This window comes from Pleurodeles waltl, chromosome 3_2 (genome assembly GCF_031143425.1).
Source record: "Pleurodeles waltl isolate 20211129_DDA chromosome 3_2, aPleWal1.hap1.20221129, whole genome shotgun sequence".
In the NCBI taxonomy this organism is placed as follows: Eukaryota; Metazoa; Chordata; class Amphibia; order Caudata; family Salamandridae; genus Pleurodeles; species Pleurodeles waltl.
Genome location: NC_090441.1, coordinates 171,028,439 through 171,048,526, shown reverse-complemented (window position 1 = coordinate 171,048,526; position 20,088 = coordinate 171,028,439). Strand labels below are relative to the sequence as shown.

The following is a 20,088-nucleotide window of genomic DNA, read 5'->3' as shown; positions in this document are numbered from 1 at the left end:
GGACCTCAAGACCCGGCTTTTCGACTGAGCAGCACACCCACATACAGAGCCTTGAGACCCTATGGGTGATTAGCCACGTTCACCAAATTGTTGATTGATTGATTGACATGGAAAATGTATAAAAATACCAGTCCTTTCAGGGAGAGTAGTCAATAATCTCCCAGAAAGTATAAAAGATAATGTCACCAATTAGATAGTATATCCAACAATTACTACTACTTTATAGAAAAATAATGAACATATAAGGTAATATATTTAAAGGCCGCCCAGAAAATATAAACATCATGTCCCAGACGAATTTGTTTTGAGGATCCAGGTGACCCACCATGGTCTAGTCTCCTGGCTGTCCACCCCTTCGTGCTTGCACCAGGGCACCTTGGGCCATGAGGGGTTGGAAGGGTGGGGCTGAACGAAGCTCTGCGGACAGATACTGCTGCTCTGAGTTTGCTCACACCTCTGCTCCCCCATACTTCATGGCCACCTGCACTGTCTTGAAGGGTAGTCCCGGGGAGAACAAGCAGCTCAAGCAGCTTAACAGTGATGAGTTTCATGCAGGCTGCCGGTACTGATGGCTCAGTGGGTGGAGAGGTACCACGGGTCAGAGGATGGTCTCTTCTCTGCCTCCCATGTAACTGGACACCATGTTTTGCTAGGAGTCAGGTGCAGGTCCTGGAAACAAATGTGTCCCCCTAACACTGAACCATGTGTGCTTCCAGAGGAGGGCAGGAGTCAGGGCTGCAGCAGAAGCCACCGATAGCCCCTGGATGTTCAGACCTATAATGGTTGCACAAGGATGCTCAGTGGTTGTAGAGCCTCCAGCAGCCTCTACGTACCCGCCAAGTGATGTTCTATGCACAGTGGAGCTGTGATCAGAGATCCACATCTGAGGGTCAGACCAATGTTGCACATGGTCCAGCTTATTTGGTGTGAGTGCTGAACCCGGCCTTTATGTGTGAGACTCACACAGGATGCATGGGTTTGGGGCCTCTGTCTCTTTAAGACACAACCCTCTCATGACTCTCCGAAGCAGGCTACGGCGTAATGGGCTCTGTGGGTGGAGCTTGCATTGAGGCCAGCCATCTTGTGTCTAGAGGGATTGTGCTTCCAGCAAATTCCACTCAACACCTAAAATCTGAAAAAGATGAAAAGCAGTGAATGTGTCTTGAAAGGACCTTGTTAAGAAATCCAGATGCCACAGAGATTATGTCCCCATTGAAGGTTGCCCAGTGTTTGCTTAGCAGGCGTGGGATCCCAGAGCAGCGGTTACAGAGGGCAGAGGGCTGAGTTCCGCGTGAGCTGGAAGAACCTCACTGGACCAGTCTGGGCGTATTTCACAATGAGAACCACCTCTCCTACCCCATCTTGCTGTTTGCTCAAAGTGTGACTTGGGAAACAGCCAGAGAAGGTGGCATTTTGGTTGTTTGTCTAACCAGGGCTGTGTATGCCAAAAAGGCCCCGCCTTTTTCAGCTTCAGGACATCCTTGTTCAATATTTAAAGGGACAGCGCACTACTCACGTGATTCCCTTGAATTACTTGTGGTGTGAACGGGGGCCAGGACACCTCAGATATGGGAGGTCACAAAACACAGAGCCAGAGATGGTGCAGAGAGACACAGTAGTGGATCTTTGGGGCCAATGGTGTGGAGATAGATGGGTGTATGTGTAAATGAGTAACACAATCAACATAACATGAAATTTGAATCCGTTATTCATTTAGAGTAAGTTTTAAAGGTGCATATTTGTATTCCACGAGGCTCCCTAAAAATTTTTTTTTTTTTAAAGTTGAGTTAAGCAAAAATGTTTTCAAGGAGGCAGATTTTCAACATTTGCATGAAAGGCAACACATCTGAAAGGTCTTATCATCTTTAGGAACATCATAAAGCGCATGTATGGTTTCAATGAGGGCGGGAGCTCTGAGGTGCTCTATACTGACTTGTACACCGAGTAGTGCACTGAATAGTACAGTTCCAGAAACCATGTAGTTGGGACACAGTTGTTCCATGCAACTATTTTATCGGATTGCATATGTTCTCAATTAGAGACACAGGAATAAACAGGTTTTCTTAGGTTCATACAATTGTCAGGTGCTGATGCTGGGATTAGAACACACTTCTCCAAGTTCCAAGATGTGCGGCTTGTCCACTGTGGCACATTCCCCACAATGTTCTATGGATCGTGGCGTGCTGGCGGCTGACAGTGGACGCTATAGGTGGAAGTTCAACCAGGACACGTGGGAAGCGGTGGGAAGTCCAGCTTCAATGTGAGGAGCACTCAGATAATTTAGGGGTCTTAGCACTGCCACACCTTTTAACCTGGTGCCAGGGCCTGATTTCATGTAGGGCTTGACTACATTCTGCCGTATTTGAGTGCTGTACTGTAGGCCTTCATTCATTTATTGGTTATTGTGGTAGAGGGAGCCCAGTTCTGTGTTTTCAGGGTTGAGATGATGGTCCTGATGTTGCATCACGGAGGAAGCAGCTTCTCTCTCACATGTATCACATTGTGAATTTGCCTGCAGAGATGAATGATTGTATTTTGGCATCTAAAGTTTGGCGACGATCATGGTCAACATCAATGTTTTAAACTTTTCTTTTGTGTATGGTTGAATTTTATGCTTCAAGATCCTGGAACAAGTGTAAATTGAGTGTGGTATCTATTATTTACAGAAGATACCAACAGTGGATATGTTTTGTAAAAATGGGTGGCTTGAGCCAGAGTGTTGGCTTTGTGTACAGTGTGGCCATCTGCAGACTGCACATCCAAAGGTGATTTCAGAAAACTGGTAGGGCATTCCTGTTCAGCAACCCCCTGCCCATTAGCCCTCTGCATTAATAATGGATAGACACATGGTTTAGTTAATCTGGCCACGCCCTTTCCCCTACACTCCTTGCATCTCAAGGCAGTAGGTGTTAAACACCATGGCAGGATACCAAATACCGCTGCAACTCAACAATACTTAAAAAAAACACTGTTGCCACAAATCACACCAACAAATCTCAGTCAAAAAGATGGGTCCCTGCTGCTTGGAGAGTTTTCAGGTTATGGCCATTCAACTTTAAAGGAGCATCCACAGATGTTGAATGGAAAGGAAATATCCCTACAGCATCCCTCCTAACCCAGCACTGATTTGTGCACCAAGCTACTCTGTGCACCCAACTCCCTCAGCCCAATACCAAGAAGGCTTGTGTGTCTACCCCTCTGTACAACACTACCTGATCACTAACTGCTCATTATAAAATTTGAACAAAACAAACTCCTACTCTATTGATGTGGAAAGCCCTGCAAGACGCACACCCAAACACACCATCGGTGTTGTACAAATGAACAGAACTTTTTCTGTGAAAATATCAAGGCCCGTCTTTATGTCCACCCAAACTGGGCAGCCGATAAGGTTCCAAACAAAGCATTCTGTTTGGCAAGTACAATCGTCTCTGAACTGCAAAGAGGTGAGTCAGGGAACCAGCCCAAACCCTAAGAGGCAGTCACAAAGAAAACTACCACTAATGTCAATAACATTGACAACATAGCAAGAATGTCACTGTCAACATATATCAAACCCAATAAGTATTGAACACAAATATAGTATATCCTAATATCCACACAGCTATTGGGAGATTGACACTATCTTATCACTTACACATAAACATCAGCACCAAAGTCTGATAGTCAGTGCACACCCTAGACACCTCACTGCTTTAAAATATCTGAAATGCTGAATGGCCCCGCAATAGGACAATGCCTCGTCTTCCGCTGCAGAGCAATTTATATTAGATCCATTTAAATCCCAGGAACCTAAAGCACTTCTGCTCTTCCTTCTCCACCATCACCATGTTCTAGGGCTGCACCACTCCTTGGTGACAACATCCATGGTGGGGATGATGATATCATGACAATGATAAACCATAAAATGGCACTGCCCAGTGCATGCTGCCACCCCACTACACTCAACCTCTGACGCTCATCCTCAATACTCCACACATGTACCGAGATATCATCATCAAAATACATTACGTGGGTTATCCCTTGTGCATCAACAACTGGAACTTAGTGGCCACAGTTGCTATGTTTAACAATCTCTAGTAACATGAATATGAGACTAGTGTTCTAAAAGGTGTAACTGGTCTAAACTTCAGCTGAGGCTCACCTGGCAATATATGAAAAACGCGATAGACCATGGTGTCTCCCAAGGTGGTCAAAAACACCTATTTTCACGCAGCATGTGTGTAGCCACCCAAAATATACCCACATGCAAACTGCTTGACTGAATGCGCAGCACTGCCACGTGGTGAAAGGGGCATGTTGGCAGAATATGATGCACATACAGAATTGATATTAAGGCAGCAAGGTGAGCATACCCACTTGAGGATACCCAGGAGTGTGCTGAGTTATGTGTGGGTTATATTTAAAAGAGAACTATGACTCGACAGATTGATGACTCTGATTGGCTCGAGCCATAGTGTCTCATGTTAGCATCCTCTGATGTGAGACTATCTGTATCCCAGCCCCACAGCCTTTGAGAGTTACCAGTCTGTCCTGAAATCAGTCAATCGCTCCGAAGCCCACTAGTGCTCATTTCAGAACTGGTATCTGTGCACAACTGGACTTTCAAGCTTTTCAGGGATTACTCATTCCAGAGTTGTGCATGAGCTCAACTTGTTTTTAGTTGTTCGGAGGTTACTCATTGCAGGGGTGAGAGATGTGTGCAACTGGACGTTCAGTCGTTCTGAGGTTACTCATTGCAGAGTTGGTAGTTGAGCTCATTCAACTGAACGTTATGCCGTTCTGAGGTTACTCATTGCAGAGTTGGTGCCTGAGCGCAACTGGACATTTAGTTGTTCTCAGGTTACTCATTGCAGAGTTCAGAGATGTGTGGAACTGAACGTTCTGTCGTTCTGAGGTTACTCATTGCAGAGTTGGTGCATGAGTGCAACAGAATGTTTAGTCATTCTCAGGTTACTCATTGCAGGGTTGATGCATGAGTGCAAACAAACGTGTAGTCATTCTCAGGTTACTCATTGCAGGGTTGGTGCATGAGCGCAACTGAACGTTCAGTCATTCTCAGGTTACTCATTGCAGGGTTGATGCATGAGCGCAACTGAACGTTCAGTCATTCTCAGGTTACTCATTGCAGAGTTGGTAGATGAGCTTAAACGGATATTTAAATTGTTCTGAGGTTACTCATTGCGGAGTACGTAGATGAGCACAACTGGACATCAGTCACTCGTTGCAGAAAAGGTACATGTGCACAACGGGAGGGTTGAGTTGTTAATTGCAGAGATGGTACATGTGCACAACCGTATGTTTGAACCAAGAAGGGGTTACGCGTGCACCAGCTGATGTTTGTGGGTTAGAACCTATCACATGCAATCAACATACGTTGTTTCCATTTTCTCCCATCCCTGTCTGCAGGAAGTGGAGGCCCTCATGGAACTGATTTCAAAGAACAATGTAACCGTGGTGGATGCTCCCAAGAAGCCGGACCTGAACGCGGCCATCGCGGAGATCCGCGTACAATATGAGAAACTGGCGGATGAGAACAAGGCTAAGGCACAGGACATTTACAAAGACAAGGTGAGGAGGTGCCAAAATGTGTCTTGTACAGTTGCGGTGGAGGGTGGGGAAAATGGCAAAAATAAATCTGGACACAGACTTCAAGGACAAAGGGTGATACTAGTAATGTATACCCTATATTTTGGAGTAATCTGGGTACTTTGTTTAACTGGAATTTAGTTTCTCAGTAATTATTTAAAGCAGTGCAGCGACTATGCAAACAATGGGAGGGAGAAGAAGCTGCGGGCATATTTACAAGACGGTGGCTCATCAGCCCTGATGCGCCACTTTTCTTGCATTGCCCCTGTCCCACCTAACGTCACTATGGTAGCACTGTATTTACTATACAGCACACCATAGCGCACATTAGCATCATAATTTATGACGGTCTTGTGGCGCTTTGCTGGATTAGTGCCATAAATTATGGACTAGTGCAGCAAAGCACAGGGAGGCCCATAGCTTATTATGAGAACGTCACTTTAACGCCTGCCCTGAGCAGGCATTAGAAATCATGGAAAAACTGGTGCAGTGAAATCTTTAGAATTTCTCTGCCCCATTTTTTTGGGCCTCCCTATGTGGGAACGCCCCTTTGCCTACATTATACCTGGCACAAGCATAATGTGGCGCAAGGGGTTACAAGGTGGTGCAATGCACGCATTGCGCCACTTTGTAAATACCGTGCACAGTGGGGGCCTCCTTAACGCCTCCTTAGCATAAACAAAAAGTCACGCTGAGGCGGCGCAAGGGGCTTGTAAATATGCCCCTGCATCTTTACGTTCACTACTCCTTCTAGCATGTTCCAGTGTCTTCCTGAAGATGCGGTGCCCCCCACAAGATTCCATTTCCACATATTGGTAACATTACATTTCTCACGTGTGATGTCATCAATGATGGTATCCTTGTTGTTTATGTGACTTGTTTCCTGTCACTGACCGAAGAACTATGAAAACTAGGTATTCAATTTCCAAATTAAATTAAAAAAAGGATGAAGTACATCGAAGACCAATCGAGATTTTTTTTCACTTCTGTTGGTGTTGGAAAGATACATTTCTACTGAGGACTATTTAGATTTACACTCCAAAGACCTCATAATATCTTTTAGTGCCACCCGAGTCTTAGTTAATAAAACTACGTTATTTGATAATTATAAAAATATAAAATAGCAGTGAACAGAATCTGATCTGGCATCAAACAAGACTTTAAAAAAAAAACTCGGTATTAGGAACCCGCTGAGAAAATCTCTTTATTATGAAAAGCTTCTGTGATAGATGGGTAATGACTCTATTTATAGAGTTACCCTTTAATAAACGTAACGTTTGTTCCTGCCAGGTACCCATATCACAGGTAATTAAAATATTTTTCGAAGATTTTGAAGGGATATTAAAAAATAATATTTTTTAAAGTCATTCTTCTTCAAAATTTGATCAGACCAAATGCTATTTTAAAAAAACAAAGGGGATATGTGACCACTGAGCACAGTGAAAACACAATTTTAAGGGATCTTTCTTAATAATATTAGTAGTAGCAAACTGCTAGAGCAGTGGTTCCCAACCTTTTGACTTCTGTGAACCCCCACTTTATCATTACTGGAACCCAGGGACCCCCACTGAATCATTATTGGCATATGAGGACCCCCATTTAGTCATTACTGAAAGCTGGGGACCTAATCTGTTAATAATATAACATTTTCGAAGTAGTCACAGACCCCCAGGGGTCCCCGGACCACAGGTTGGGAACCACGGTGCCAGAGTGTAAAAAGCGTTCACACTGAGTTGTGTAACATCAGCAGCACACAATGGGCCTCATTTAGAATTTGGTAGCGCGGGTGCTCAGCGCTAAATTAACAAAGCCCTTGTCCGCTAAACTCACAATTCTGCCTCATTTAGAAGTGAAGGAAACAACGGAACAAAAGAGCCACACGTGGCTTTGCCACAGCATCACTGGACCACAGTGCCAGCACCACAGCTTTTTTTAGAGCGGGGTTTCCACCACTGGTTTCATCTGTTATGAAGCCTGCCATGGAAAACAAACAATGGACCCGGGAAGCAGGGCCATTATGTTTTGTTTTTATCACAGAGACTCCTTCTTCTGGACTTTGTTGGAGAAATACATAAAAAAAGAAATGAGTATCGACCAAGCCAAAAAGATCTGGTGACAACGTGGCATCCAGACATGTCTACAACACATCTGCCCACTGGTGGATGAACTGAAGACATGGAAATCCCCACCAGGTAGTCAGGAATCTATCACTCTAGTTGACACTCTAAGTACAGTATTTTATAACAGAGGTATTTATCATCCTTATGTCGTTTACACACAACTGGATTTTGAAACAGTGTCAACAAATGTTTCGGCTCATGGAGATAATTGCTTCTCTTGAGTCTTCTCCAGAACGTGTAAAACATCCTCAAGGGTGATGACTTGTCAGCAGTACTGGGACACTATAAGCAGGATCAAAAGAAATTGAAATGATTCAGGGCCAGATTTAGAGTTTGGTGGATGGGTTTAGTCTGTAACAACCACGACGGATATCCCGTCCACCGTATTACAATTCCCGGAGGATATAATGGGATCGTAATACAGTGGACGGACATCCGTCATGTTTGTGATGGAGCAACCCCATCCGCCAAACTCTAAATCGGACCCTCAGTTCTTAGGGCACCTACTAGCGTGATCTGGGTTTGATTACATCAGGAGTCTCCAACATTTTCTGTAATAATAGCTACTTATGAGCAACAAAAACCGCCCCAGGCTGTAGATAATATTAGTGTTCTAAAAGTGACCACATCAGATAAGATCACATTAGTGGCCGCCTCATGCAAGATTATCAGCATCGATCACCTTAGTGCATCAAGCAGACTTACTATCAGTAATCTAAAAAGGGTTTTCCAATTTGGAATGTCTCTGCACAGGTAATACACAGCAGTCGTAGCTGAAGTGTCTCTGATACGAAGGTAGTAATATTAATCATTTTATATTAAATCTATTTTCTCCAAACAGCTTTTGACATTTTTGTCTCGAATACACACTTTTCAATTTTGAGATACACATATTAATTCAACTAAGGCTTCTAAGTTAGAAAGCTGGGCTGCACAAAGGAGATCTACAGGTAGGTGGAGGTCTCCTCGGAGCTCTCGAGCTAATTGTTGGAGAAGCCTGGTTAGATATTTTGATTTGAAACAATTGTTTTTTTGAGACACCTGCTTGTGTGCCACAGCAGAGGAAATGTTTCCTGTCTTGTCTCATTTAGTGGTGAAGGATGCTAGTTTTCTCATTGTTGGAGCTGCCACCAGGACCACTGACTGAAAAAACCCTTTCTGTGGGGCAACTGTTGGGAGATCCTCCCTAATAACTTTATTTTCTAACACAAATCCTGAAAACAATCAAGTGCAGACAGGTTCACCATGGCAGAGATTCAGTCACAGTTTCAGTGACACAGCTGCTGTGTCTTGGGCTCCAGTGCAAGGAAGGATACGTTTGAACTGTGAAATACAGCAGTGATCAGGGTTCAGTGGCTGCTCAGGGTTCTGAGCCCCGGTGCAACTGCACATGTTGCACCAATGGTAGCTACACCCTTGGGCATTTTTTCCCCTCAGTGAAAGGGCAGTGGGATTCACCTCAGTTGGGCTGATCGAGACAGTGCCTCGGACACCTCGGCTGTTTGATGACCACCCTGCCAGAGACCAAGTAAGGGTCTTGGCCTCTCTTACCCTGGAGACACTAAGACATTCTCCCTCTGTCACTGCTCAGACAGCCCCATCTAGGAACACACAGGTGTGTATGAACTGTGCCTAGCAGGGAAAGCACTGGATCATACATGAGACTCAGAGGCAGGAAACCTCACTGATGGGTGTCTCCTCAACACCCCAAGATCTATGATCAGAAGAGGATATTCATCTAAGCAAGGTGGGGGCATATACTGTTCAGACACTAATCTGGATACCACAAGAGATTTATTTCACTATTTGGTTGAAAACTAAAAATAGACTGAAGCTGATGACTTTGAGAACTTTATGTTGGAATCCACCTCCATGGCACTGCTCTTTGTGGTGTCTTGCCCTGACATTTTTCTGAATTGCATTGTGTGGTGTTTTATATTATCCTAATTTGACGCACTCTAACAATCTGCTGCAAGCTGCAGAGTCAATTGAAACAATGCAATGAAGCCAAATAACATCTTTTCTTGCTCTTTTCAGTTCAACAGCATGTCGCAGGATGTGAACAAGAACACACAGGCACTAGAGCAGGCCAAGGGCGAGGTGAACGAACTTCGCCGGCAGCTCCAGGGCCTGCAGGTGGATCGCCAGACCCTCCAGAAGACGGTAAGAGATGCTCAGAGGTCACAGGTGACATACACAAAGTTAGAAGATGGTAAGAGATGCTGAAGGGCCATAAGCGACATGTATCCAGGAAGTAGAAGGTGGTAAGAGATAGGGTCATAGGTGACCTTTACATAGGAGGTAGAAGTCAGTAAGAGATGCTCAAAGGCCACAGGTGACATGTACGCAGGGAGTAGAAGAAAATAAGAGAAATTAAGGGGCACAGGTGACATGCACACACGAGGTAGAAGGCGGTAAGAGATGCTGAAGGACCATAAGTGACGTGTATCCAGGAAGAAGAAGGCGGTAAGAGATAGGGTCATAGGTGACCTGTATATAGGAGGTAGAAGGCGGTAAGAGATGCTCAAGGGCCACAGGTGACATGCACACAGGAGGCAGAAGAAGGTAAGAGATGCTCAAATGCCACAGGTGACAGGTACGCAGGAGGTAGAAGGTGTACGTGATGCTCATGGGCCACAGGTGGCATGTACGCAGGAGGTAGAAAGCAGTAAGGGATCCTCAAGGGCCACAGGTGACATGTACGCAGGAGGTAGAAGGGAGTAAGAGATGCTCAAGTGACATAGGTGACCTCAAGTGACATAGGTGACATGTACACAGGAGGTGGAAGGGAGTAAGAGATGCTCAAGGCCTGCAGGTGACGTATGCAGGAGGTAGAAGGGACTAAGAGATGATGAAGGTCCACAGGTGACATGCACACAGGCGGTAGAAGAACATAAGAGACATTCAAGGGTCACAGGTGACATATACATGTGAGGCAGACAGCAGTAAGGGCCACGGGTGACATGCACACAGGAAGTAGAAGGCGGTAAGTGATGCTTAAGGGCCACAGGTGACATACACAGGAGGTAGAAGGCAGTAAGATATGCTTAATGGCCATAGGTGACATGCACACATGAGGTAGAAGGCGGTAAGAGATGCTCAAGCGTCAAAGGTGGTGTACCCAGGAGGAGGAAGGCAGTAAGAGATGCTGAAGGTCCACTGGTGCAACTCAATTCAAGTACACTGTTCCATAGAAAGAAAGAGAATCTAGAGAGACCTGAGTTATCAGGAGCAAGAACCCTCAAGCATCACAATGGATGACTAGCATCATCATTGGGTAGTGCTCCTCGCCAGGCCGGCAGTGCAACGCCTGACGGGCTCCCCACAAGGAGGAGCACTGAACCGTATTGTTCTGATAGTTACTGATAGACAATAGTTATCTAAATGGGCAGGCTTCCATTCATGCACCTGTACCCAGAGGAGAGAACAAAAAGAGATAAGAGTAAAATTGGTTAATCATTCCTACATATATCATCATTTTAATCAATAGTCAGGGACGAAACCAAGATTAAAAACAGGAGAAAGTAATATAATGAGTATCTATGCTCAATTACTTTCAATAGGCAGTAAACTTGGAGAAAAACCCACTAGGAATCCTCCTTAATCAGGGTCAACATGTTTCGCGTCGTGTGGTCCCCATGGATCCAATGACGCTTCATCAGGACCAAAATATTAAAACGCTCTTCTCCAATTAAACAAAAATTATGAACACAAAGCCGGTCACTTACATTGAAGAATAATAGGCTAAGTCACAGTCAGGTAGCCCTAGAAAAACAATCAAAAACAAAGCACCAAATAATGCCCAGAAGTAGTCATAAAAGTCATTATGCAAAGATTGTGCAAAAGGAAAAAGATAACATAACATGATGACAGTAAGGTAGGCTTACCACCCCCAAGTCGGGAACGGACTCCTTGGTACACACGTCCCCAAGACTCGGCTATCAGCTAAACATAGTGAGTATAAATATAAATCAACAGGCAGTCTGTTATTAGAATAATGAACAATGTTCTTATTGATAGTCAACATAAAATATACCACAAGGTATCTTCAAACAATATATGGACAAAGAGAAATGTAGGTACCATTGTCCAGTCACCAAGTTAGTGAGATAACAAGAAAAAGCGCAAGGTGATAGAAGGCGCAGGGTGAACATCATCATTGTGCAATATATATCGTGCAGTGTGTAAACATGGGCGTATAATCACCATTGGTCTGTGGTGATAAAACAGCCGACCATACGATAGACGCATAGTGGCGCGAAAGAGGTGCTATATACAGTGCTTCATCCTTGTAGCTGGCACTCAAGTTTATAGAAAATCCGATGCAAGAAACTTTAAGGAAGCGCACTCGTCGGGTTAACATGAGCCCAAAATAACCCCTGTGTGCAATGCAAATGCCGTTCAGTGCAATATCACAAATACGGATGCAAAAATTGAACATGTTACGTTACAGCGTACTCACTTTTAATGCCGCCGGTCCCAACTATGGACCTACCCTCCAGGACGTGAAACCGCATATAAACGCGGATCACCGTTCTCCGAGTATTTGAAGGCGGTTAGGACCCGGAAGTCATGCTTCAACAGAGCTCCAGGCGCGTATCAAAACGTGAGAAATAGAAGAAGGTCTTCTGATGGTAGTGAGTATCTAATGGAAATAGACGACGGCCAAACACAATCGGCCATCTTTGATGAGGGGACAAAAGGAATTAAGCGTGGAAAGTTCAAAAAACGGCCCCGTGACATTCCGGCCATCTTAAGGTCCACTGGTGTCATGCACACAGGAGGTAGAAGGGAGTAAGAGATGCTCAAAGGCCACAGGTGAAGTACACAAGAAGTAGAAGATGGGAAGAGATGCTCCAGGGCCACAGGTTACATGTACACAGGGGGAAGAAGATGGTAAGGGATGCTCATGGGCCACAGGTGATGTACACAGGAGGCAGAAGGGAGTAATAATGCTCAAGGCCCACAGGTGACGTATGCAGAAGGTAGAAGGCGGTAAGAGATCTTGAAGGCCCACAGATGACATGTACACAGGATGTAGAAGGCGGGAAGAGATGCTCCAGGGCCACAGGTGATGTACACAAGAGGCAGAAGGGAATAAGAGATGCTTAAGGCCCACATATATATATTTATTTGGCAGCTATGGTTTCGAATTAAAACCCCCCAAAACACTTACATTTTCAAGTTAATTGTAGCTTTGCATTCCATAATTGATTCCACATTCACCCACCTACCCCCCACACTTTCTGCTTCAGTAAGTTACTCCTGATAGATGGGGCAAAGAGATCACCTGATTAGGACAATGGTAGATATGTTTCCAAGAAAGGAATCTTTTAGTAGATAAAACTGCAAAAACAGATAGGGGATGTCAAAATTGTAATTTTAACTTCAAAGTTTTCCTAAGTTTTCAAATTTCACACTTCGTGAAGGTTACTAAGTTTTATAATTTCAATGGGGGACAATTCTTTAAAAAACATGTTTGCTGAAGAACATTCCCAGAAAACGTTTTTTGTGAGAAAAATCGAACACTAACGCTTTCAGAAGAAAAGCTTTACAACTTTGCACACCCTTCAAATAAAGTACCTGTAGAACATGGGACCACAAACAACACCAAACCTCATTACCAGAAACATTTATGATGAAATCCTATCAATGTCATCAGCCTGTCAAACCAGTTTATATCAGTGTCGGGCGGAAATGAGTTTTATTAACCAAAAGGGTCATTTAGAATGTGTTAGAGTAGAAGATCCTCCCTAATTTGGCCGTGTCCTGTCCCTCCAAACTAGAGATTCACACGCTCCATTTAAAGTAGGGAGGAGCACTGGCTTTGTACTGGGCGGACCTTAGATGGCCTGGCTACCATAAGCTGTTGATCTGGCAGCCCGCCTGTCTCCAGGCCTCCATGTCACATGAGGATCTCCTCAACCCATTTAGTCCATGAGTCATTTTCCCCACCAAGGAACACCATGCATTGTATAATTTCACTACTTGGTAGTGAAAATGTGCTACCGCGGGCAGGGAGGAAACCTCTATTCTTATGAGGGTCATTATTTATTTATTTGTTTTAAAAAACAAATTCAAGGTTTGGGAACTTGTTTTCAGAAAACAAAAACTTTCTTCAGCAAGTGCATCAAACATGGTGCCTGCTCGGAAAAGGACCAGAGCTTTCAGTGGAGCCTTTGCATCGGCGGCTCTCTTGGTCCTACGCTAGGGGAGCAGAAGCCATAGTCTCTGTTGCATGGACAGGCCTCCTACCAGCTTCTAACAGAGCTCCTAACTTGTTGGACATTCTAATGTCAGACTCCCTACTCAAACAAATTGTGTGACCCCCTATAAAATTAGCAGTGAACTAAATGCAGTATTCAACAACATAATAAAACTTCCTGTGTTATTTGACTTATGTTTCGTACCACTTTCCGACAACCCTAGGTCGATTCTCTGGAGCAGAGCCTGAGGGACACCGAGGGCCAGTATGGTCACGACATGTCTCAACTCAACCAGATCCTCCACCGGCTTCAAGATGAGTTGGCAGCCTGCCGGGCTGACATTGCGCGCCAGGTGCGGGAATACGAGGCACTGCTCGACCTAAAAACCAAGCTGGAGAATGAGATTAACAACTACCGTCAACTTCTGGAAGGGGCTATTGACAGGTAACCACCTACAATGAATCCTAGACTTTTCCAAACCAGCTTTATAGGGTGGAGAAGTCTTCTCTGGTACAGTAAAGTCTTTACCCTTGTCATATCTTTCTCCATTATTGGTTGTCCTGCTACCACCAGCTAGCGACCTCAATCCAACATTTGAACCAATGCACAACCACTGTTCTATGCTTTTATTGGAACATCACCACCCTTTGGCACAGCAAAATGCACCAATGAACAGTACAGCTTTCAATTGCCTACTACCCGATTACTTAATTGATCACAAATCACTCATGCATGCCCACAATATGTTTTTTAAGATTGCTTCTGCATGCATGTCATGTTTGCTTGCTTTGTTTGTTATAATTTTCTTGTGTGGTTTTGTGTTTCCTTTATTGTGTTGCTGTTTTGTGAATTTTGTGCAAGCGTACCTGGGTGCACCACATAGCAGATGCCTATGTGCCATTTGACATTTTAATACATGTTGCATTGAGTGGACTACACAGATTAGCTAAGGATGCCTCTCCACAGCTTTCTTTAACAAGGATCTTTGTCCTTAATTAATAACCCTTAATTATATCTATTTTTAAGAAGTTAATAGGGCATTCCCCCTTGTAGGAATCTGCCCAACATGTGTCAACTTCTCTGGCTTTGAAACACAGCTTTAAATTTCCAAAATGCCATTTAGACATTTCTGAGTGCCACACATGTTTTTTCTAGTAATTTGCCCTAAATATTAGTGTATTAATTGTTTGCAGGCTAAAAATAATTCTCTACTCTTACTTCTGGAGCAGATGCTAACTCAGTTTGATCTTTAAAACTGCAAAAGATGGGACTCTTAACCGATAAACAGTGGCCTTAGCAGTTGGCTTCAAGAAGCATAAGGCTCCAAGTTCAGAGGTGGATTACAGATTCTGCATGAAGGGCAATGTATATATGATGTATGTTTATAACCCAGCGGTGGCTTGGTGCAGGGCTTTGAACACAACACGGCTCTTGGCTTCTCCTAAGGCAAGTGCCAAAGGGACACAGAACAAAGGTGCAAGGTAGTAGAAGTCCATCTGTCTAGTCACCCAACACAATTCTTAGGTACCATCACAGGATACTTCAAGCCTGACCAAACAGAAGGGTGCACACAAGTGTGTATTTTTGGAATGTGTATGAAGCAGGGTCAATTTGTAGGATGCCTTCGTTCACATCCCTTTCTAACATGCACATTCAGCAGATACCAGGCAATTGCAAGTTTAAATACCCTCGTCCAATTCTTAGATCAGCTAAAAAGCCGTAAGATCATGATATACAGGAGAAAGGGTTAAAAAAAACACAAATGCTTTGCCATGTTTTGTGTTTCAGGGAGGAATCAAAGGCTGTGGTACACACAGGTAAGTATATGTGTGTTACTGTAGATTAGTGTAGGTTGTAGCTTTGCGTGGTTTGCTGTGTGGTCTGTCTTGAAGAATCAAAGTGCTTCAATCATGCCATGTGATTATACTGTAACCAATCGTAACCTAATTCTTCTTCTGGCCCAAGATGGCCGCCGCCTGCGCTCCGCTTTTATCTTCTTGTGTATCGTCTACATATTACTGATGGTGATCAGCCAGCGCTACTGTTATTGATATGTTGTTCTGCTGGTGAGTATGTAAACGGACTTTCAATGCCTTCAAGGATCATATATATTTTCTCTGATACAGGATGTTGTGTAGATTCACATGCTTTGAACAGCCACCAACATTAGTAGTAAAGTCCTAAACACACAAGTCAAACCTTTTAAGCTTTCAACAGCATTAGAATTAAAAAATGTATTTTTATCTGTACCGATGCATGAATTGGGTATTTCTTTGGAGCACACTCTACAGGGTCAAATAAAAGTGTAAAATCAATGAGTGATAGGAGAGGTAGCTTGTTTGTGGACTGTTGATGCATTATCATGTAGTGTGCTTTAAAGAGGTGCGTCTTCAACTCTTTTGTACATTGAAGCAGCGTTGAGGTAGTCATGGTGGATACAGGGATATTGTTCTAGGTCTTGGGCGCATAGATGGAAAGTGCCTGTGGCTCTTACACTTCTTAGTCTGATGGTTTCCTTTCTGCAGATGTGCAAAGAACCACCAGAGGTAGTGAGTTTGTCTATGAGAAAAGCAGGGGTGCTGGTCGTGGTGACTTTGTAAATGATGTAGTTAGTTTCGAAAATTGAGCGGGCAACCAAGGCAAATCAATGTAGTTCCACCAGGATGGGGGTAATGCGATTATATTTCTTCAGACTCTGAATGAGACATGCAGTGCGTAGGATGTCCTTAAAGAGGGGTCAGTGTGGAGTCTGGGAGGTCATGGAGCAGGGTGTTCCCACCATCCAGATGGAAGAGCAGGAGGGCTTAATGTCAAATCTGAAATCACTTTATGGAGGAAATTGTTTCCTTTTCTTTAGCAGAAAGAGCTGGTTCCAGGCTGTCTTTGTTTTTTTTGTTTTTTGGCAATGTGTTCCTTGAGGGTGAGATTGGTGTCCTTGGTGAATCCAAGTGACTTGGCATTCAGTGAAAGTTGAGACATTCCAAGAAAGAATAAGCATGTTGTATTTGGTGTTTCTGGTTTGTAAAACCCTCAAAAGTACAAGGAATATATGAAACATTAACCTACAAGGCAATTGACTCTGCATATGTTACATCTGATTACTTTTGTAAGTGACAGGAGTGGTCTCATAAGCTAAGAAACTAAATCACACTTTTATGTTTGATTGGTGGTGTAATTAAAGTTATTTTAGTATGCAGCACACTGGACACTGTTAAAGAGCAACTAACTATTTGCTCCACCTTACTTTTATTTTATTTTCCACAGACGGCTATGTGGAAACTAGTACACTGTTTTTGCAAACCTTGTTTTCTTGGTGCATACATCCCAGCAGTTGAGCAGATGCTTTTATTTCTGTCTGTCTTCTACTCAAATATATTTTGTGTTTTATTTTCAAACATGTTGAGCTTTCATCAGCATTTGACATTCCAATACTGTTCTAGTGTTTGCTAGTAAACACTGTCCACCCCTAAGGCCAAGACAATGTTCCTTTTCCTAAATACCAGCAATATATAGATGGAGATGACTACTGTTCAGCTAGTCACCCTGACTAGATGTAGTAACTTAATGTTCTACCAGCGCAAGTGCAGCATATGATATTTGAACTGAAAATAATTTATTATTTCAGAAAGTTTGCAGGAGAGCTGGGGAATTTCATATTTTCTTTATTGAAGAACTCAAAATTCCCATTCAGTGGTTGTCTCATTAAACCATGAGAATGCTCCTTAGCAGCCAATGCTGGTTGGTTCTCAGCCAGGTTGCCTCCAGTGGAGAAGAGCGACATCTCGGCTGAGCACAGACAGCCCAGCAAAGGTCTTCCTCTCACTAACAAGTTTTTGTTTACTATCAATATTCCAAATGTTCAGGCCCTGGCCTATTCTCTGTAAACCTTCTGCTGCTCCTGCCCACTCCTCTGCCCATCTAGATTCCAAGATATTTGCCAGTAGATGGCCTCCTGTCAACAAGACAATCCTGTTGGTATCTCCCAGGGAAGGTATTTCATACCTCATCAAAGGGTTAATTACTGCAAGTGGAGGAAAAAGAGTCTAGCAAAACTGAGCTGATTACTGTCCAGGCATTCAGGAGATTTGAGTAATGTCACAATTGCAGCATTAAGTGATAGAGTAATATAATTCTATGTCTATCACTTATTAGAATTTTTGCTCTTACAATGGTGCATAGATTAATTCTGTAAAGTTTTCCTTTTCTATATTATGCGCCCGTCTTGTGTGCTTTAAGGTACTACTTATACGTGACTTAGCTAATGTCCTAAACATGGCAAAATAGTTTCATGGTGTTAGATGTTTCTGGGTGTTTTCTTCTCTGGATCTGTAGTATCACAGCAGGAGCCAGGGGAAGCTATAAAAAAGAAATGTATAAAAGGATACATTTTAAAATTAAAAAATGGCACTGCCCACTCTTTACAAGAGTAGTGTCCAATTCTAAATGCTTGAACTACAGCCTCAAAAACATTCTTCATTGTGTGGGTGACAAGTAACACATTTGTTTGAGGACAAATTATGTAAGAATTGCTCTAGACACTGAAGGAGTGGAGAAAAGTGATTTTGCTCCAGTAAATTTTACATAAAGAATTTGCACAAAATGAGGAAATATACTGGGCAGCCATTGCAAACCAATCATCTGGCACACCAATTCCTTATGAAACACTCTTCTTCTGAAATGTAGTTATTGGCAAGGAGAACCTGGCCATATTGTTTCTTGAGTTAAAGAAGGAAAACTGGTTTTGCACTCATTTAGCAGTTTACATCTTAAAAAGTAGACCCTTATCATGCAAATAGAGCAAAATTAGAGCAATATCAGAATGCTACTTTTTTCCACGGTTGTGATTCTCCTATGACCAAAAGTCGATTAGATAACTCTGCTTTGCTGTCATCTCACTCCCTTAGAAATAGCTTGAAATGTATGTCCTATTTATCAGCAGGGCAGGTGACCACCTGAACACGCTAAATAATCTCTTTGGTGAAGAGCACTCTTGATCCCTATACGTTTGTTCTATTCTCTAATTAAATCCCTTATCTTCCCCTGCCCGCTAAGCAGAGACAGGAGCATCCCTCTGGTGCATGAACCAACAGAAAAGAGAATCTTATGTTTAACCTGTTTAAAGGCTGTTGGCAGCTCTAGCAAGGACAGGGAGCGAGGTTCTTCTTCATCCAAGATGGAATCCATTCCACAAACATCCACCTGAGCAGACTCCGAGCCCCAGAGCGGCTGAATGCCGATTCACCAGTTAACAAATTGTCTTTCTTCAAAAAGACCTGTGTCTGATCAGTAACCTTCAATCCTTTGACCTGTCAACTCCCGTTGTAGAGTTTTCACTAAAAATGGGTCGGTGGTTGTATTTGTTCAGAGGGGTCTGTTTGGGTGGAACAAAGTTGTAACAATTGATTTTGGGTCAGCCTCTTTGGATAGTGCAGTGGGGTTGGGGGACAAGAAAGAGTTCTAAGGGGTTAAGGGCACAGTTATGCCTTAAGAAAGTGGGCTGAACATTGGAGCATTAGCAAACAGGAAGGCCACAAGCCACATCCCATGTCTTAGCAAATCTTCTCATGTTTTCTAGCCCCGACCAGGCAGACCATTAGAAAGAAGGTGGTGACTGTCCAGGAGATAGTGAACGGCCAAGTGGTGTCCACCAGGTCGGAGGAGTTTATCAACTGAAGATGCTACTTTCCAGGATGCATCTTACAAGTGTGACTTGATGGCCCATCCTGCTGTGCCCGTTGAGCGTTCATCAAGATACAGCGTCCTTACACATTAACCTGTTGGCTAGTCCTGCTGCATCAAAGGATTGTTTTGACATTGTAAGTTTTAAGCACTACTGTGTTTGCTTAAACCTTTGATTTTGTTGCGCAATAAAGCTGAAATTTGGTAATATGTCTTTTGTATTGTTCATTAAAGAAAACATTTCAGACTTCCTGTAAAAGATCAATGATGATTAATCCAGTGCTTAAATCATAAAAAAGTAACTATAGGGTCCCAAAACTTTTCCTATAAGTCTGCCATAACTCCTGCCGAATGGTTGTGTCGCTGAGTACCAAGGCTGCCTAGTCTTGATTCACCTCATACCTTTCATCCACCACCCTACCCTTTCTATCACTTTATCTCATTCTTCCAGGCTTTTTCAGCCTTGCTTTCTCCCTCTGTGACTAGTTTCCATT

The 20,088-nt window shown here is 43.4% G+C and overlaps 1 protein-coding gene and 1 long non-coding RNA gene across 3 annotated transcripts in view; one reads left to right on the top strand and one right to left on the bottom strand.

Annotated features, from left to right (window-relative positions):
• LOC138286635 (keratin, type I cytoskeletal 18-B-like) overlaps positions 1-19,804 on the top strand; it is a 35,798-nt gene extending 15,994 nt beyond the window's left edge. Inside the window, exons 4-8 of one of the 2 annotated variants that reach the window (XM_069227086.1) lie at positions 5,410-5,571; positions 9,747-9,872; positions 14,139-14,359; positions 15,704-15,732; positions 19,491-19,804. In XM_069227086.1, coding sequence (XP_069083187.1) covers positions 5,410-5,571; positions 9,747-9,872; positions 14,139-14,359; positions 15,704-15,732; positions 19,491-19,588 — 636 coding nt within the window. In that variant the 3' untranslated portion in view covers positions 19,589-19,804. The remainder of the gene's footprint in view (positions 1-5,409; positions 5,572-9,746; positions 9,873-14,138; positions 14,360-15,703; positions 15,733-19,490) is intronic. The other variant, XM_069227087.1, reaches the window with a different exon arrangement.
• LOC138286636 (uncharacterized) lies at positions 11,389-12,279 on the bottom strand. Its single transcript, XR_011202026.1, has 3 exons — positions 12,172-12,279; positions 11,597-11,654; positions 11,389-11,474 (listed from the first exon to the last, which is right to left on the bottom strand). It is a non-coding gene; the product is annotated as an uncharacterized lncRNA (long non-coding RNA).
• Positions 19,805-20,088: the final 284 nt, after the last annotated feature.